The sequence below is a fragment of the Propithecus coquereli genome, unplaced genomic scaffold (assembly GCF_000956105.1).
Source record: "Propithecus coquereli isolate 6110/MARCELLA unplaced genomic scaffold, Pcoq_1.0 Scaffold167, whole genome shotgun sequence".
NCBI lineage: Eukaryota > Metazoa > Chordata > Mammalia > Primates > Indriidae > Propithecus > Propithecus coquereli.
This window is the reverse complement of record NW_012141302.1, coordinates 1285229-1288269: the sequence shown is the minus strand read 5'-3', so window position 1 is coordinate 1288269 and position 3041 is coordinate 1285229. Positions and strand designations below refer to the sequence as shown.

Here is a 3041-nt window from a genome sequence, read left to right as displayed (position 1 = left end):
CTAGATGTTCAATGGAGTCTTGTTTGTAGAAAAAACTTAAAATTTCCATCACTAAAGGAATCTAAAAAACTGTAGTACACTCATATAATGGAATATTATAAAATAGTAAAATAGATGAACTAGATATAGAAGGATCAGGGTATAATCTAAAAAAGGAGCAACATGGTTTGATCTCAAAAACATAATGTGGAATAGAAAAACCAGATTATTTATAGAGTGTTTAAAAACCAGCAAAGCAATACTATGTATCAGTTAAGAATATATACATTTGTAGTAAAAACACAAGGTGGACAGGAAAGATATTCTGGTTGCTTCTCAAGAGGAAAAGATGGTAAGGGAATGGGGGTAAGGAAACCTGAATGTCTTATTTTATTCCCTTCTTTAAGAAGAACTTAAATCAATACATCAAAATGTTCACCTCTGTTAAATTTGGGTGGTAGGGACATGTTCGTTATATTATTATTTGTAATTGTGGTTGAAATATTTCAGAAATAAAACAAATATTTAAAAAATTTGACAGTAATAGATGGACACCTTCTTAAACGAAATTACTTACAGGCCAAGGTGGTGGGACAGAAGTTACCTCTGGAGTATGAAAATAAGCAACACCATTATGATAAGTGTAAGGATATCCAGTTGAAGTTGTTAAATACATTGTTCCAGCTGCTGGCATTAGACTAGAACCTAAAGCAAAGATTAAATAATAATAATGGAAATGTTAAATTTAACTTTAAAAAATATCTTTTCTGAACACTTAAGAAAAGTATTTATCTCACACACCTACATAGCTACAGTAAAAATTGAATGTCATAAGTATTTTTTAAAAATTCCTTGTAGTAAAGTATTTTTGAAGCATGTATTTTCAAACTCACTATATTAGAGCTTTTATTAGTTTAAGATGATTAAAAGAAAAAGAAACAATGTTAATAAGAAATACTAAAAATTCACCAATTCAGAGTCTAATACCAGTATAATGAAACATGAAACACAGAGCTTAACAATTTAAATTATCATCTAAGTCATTATTTTTACAAATATAAATTATATATAGTTTAGAGTTACTTGAAAACTATAGACACTATAGAAAAGTTCCTAAGATCTTGCCTAGACCTTTCACTTGTAAAAGTTCAAAGATGATGACAGCAGTGAAATTGGAGAAGATTCTTCTTTCCTGAAGACGTTTTGGTTCTACCAATTCTACTAATTCTTTGGGTCTACTACCAGCAAGCATTCGTTTATACTACAATTTTCTTTTATCTCTCTTTTCTATTATCTATTCCCTATTTAGTCTCCTTTTGCTACAACTGCTGCTGTTGCAAACATGACTACAAGTCTTCGTGTGGCTAGTCTGGGGTCCCCATCTCTTTTCCCAGGCCGAGTTATGTCCAAAAAAATCCCACCCAAAGCTAACAAGTTATATATGTATATATTTATTATTATTTTTGTCATGTAGGAGACTGTAAAAGTTACATAAGCCAAATTAGATTAACTACTTGGCAAGCGAGGTTATATAAATTACTGAAACTGACAATTCTCCTTCCACTATATTAGTGCTTCTCAAAATTTAACATACATTAGAATCACCTAGGTAGTTGACTAAAATAGAAATTCCAGGGACCCATCTTTAGAGATTTTGAATCAGTAAGTCTGGGATAGGGCCTAAGAATTTGCATTTTGATAGCTCCCAAGTGAACTGATGCTCTCTGCAAACCACACTAAGTTGCACTGGCCTACCATTTTAAATAGCACTACAACTCCTCAGCTTTTACATTTTAATTGCATTTGATCTAGTACTGTTACTGTTTTTATTTTAGTTGTTCTTAATCCGATCCTTTTAAGAATGTGATGAAAGCCATGGACCTTTTTGTCAGAAATATATAAGTCAAACAAAATTTTGCACACAATTCATGAGGTTCATGGATTCCCCCCAAAGGTCATCAATCAACCATGGTTTATCTGTTAAATAAATAAATTCTGTGTGCATACTATTTTAAGGCATTTAACTGGGCTCTAGTGATACAGCAAAAAATAAAAATATTGGACATGGCATGGTCTCTACCCTCACAGAAGTTAGGTTCTGGTAGGGGAGACAGTCATTAGTTAATTACATGATTCATTAATTAAATACAATTTTGATAAATAAATAAATGAAGAGGTAGTATAGGGTACTGTACTGTATAGTATAGGGTACTATACTAAATATTTCAATTATTTTGCATATATAAAACATATATAAAATATCCATAAACCCGTATGTATGGAACATTTGTGAGAAAATGATGCTTTGGCTGAGCTTTAAAGAATGAATAAGATGGGAAAGCACATACTAGGTAAAGGAAACAGTGTATCACAGTCCGGAGAAGAAGAGTATGGTATGTTCAGAGAGAAGGCTTGATGGCTACAGCACAAAAAGAAGAGGGAAGAACAGCTCAAAATAAGCTGAGAATAATATGATAAAACGTACACTTTTGAAAGATCACTCTGGCTGCCTTGTGAATGATGGATTGGAAGGTAGCAAGACTGAATTCAGAGACCAGTTAGGGCACTTCCACAAGGTAAGCAAAGTGGTTAGCTGGGATTAGGGTGTTGACAATGGAGATGAAAAGAAGTAACAGATTTGAGATAAAATTAAGATAAGAATCCCTTGTATTTTGTAAATGTACTTTTAATATCTATTTTTCTTTGCAGAAAAGAAATAAGAGCTTTGAAATCAAACAGTCCTGGATTTGAAGGCTAAAGCTAGTACTCACCAGTTGGTTAAGTTATGTAACCCCATAAATCTCTGATTTGGGTATGGAATGGTATGCCAGGAGATATGAAAAGGCAGAGCCTGAATATAGTGATCTTACAGAATCATTTATTCAAACAATTGTTTTGGGGAAATATTTTCATATTCAAATAAATAATATGATATCATGGAAAAGATGTAAATTATGCATGAAGTTTTTACATAAACCATGAGACTTTAAAGAAAATCTGCAATTCTGGTATGCTGCATTGGGTTAGACTCACACATGCCAAGATGAACATTTCAGCAGAAA

The 3041-nt window shown here is 32.2% G+C and overlaps 1 protein-coding gene across 1 annotated transcript in view; it reads right to left on the bottom strand.

Moving 5' to 3' along the window:
• BOLL (boule-like RNA-binding protein) overlaps positions 1-3041 on the bottom strand; it is a 56044-nt gene that overhangs the window by 32117 nt on the left and 20886 nt on the right. The window contains exon 5 of the mRNA XM_012641631.1: positions 557-684. Within this exon, the coding sequence (XP_012497085.1) occupies positions 557-684 (128 nt within the window). The remainder of the gene's footprint in view (positions 1-556; positions 685-3041) is intronic.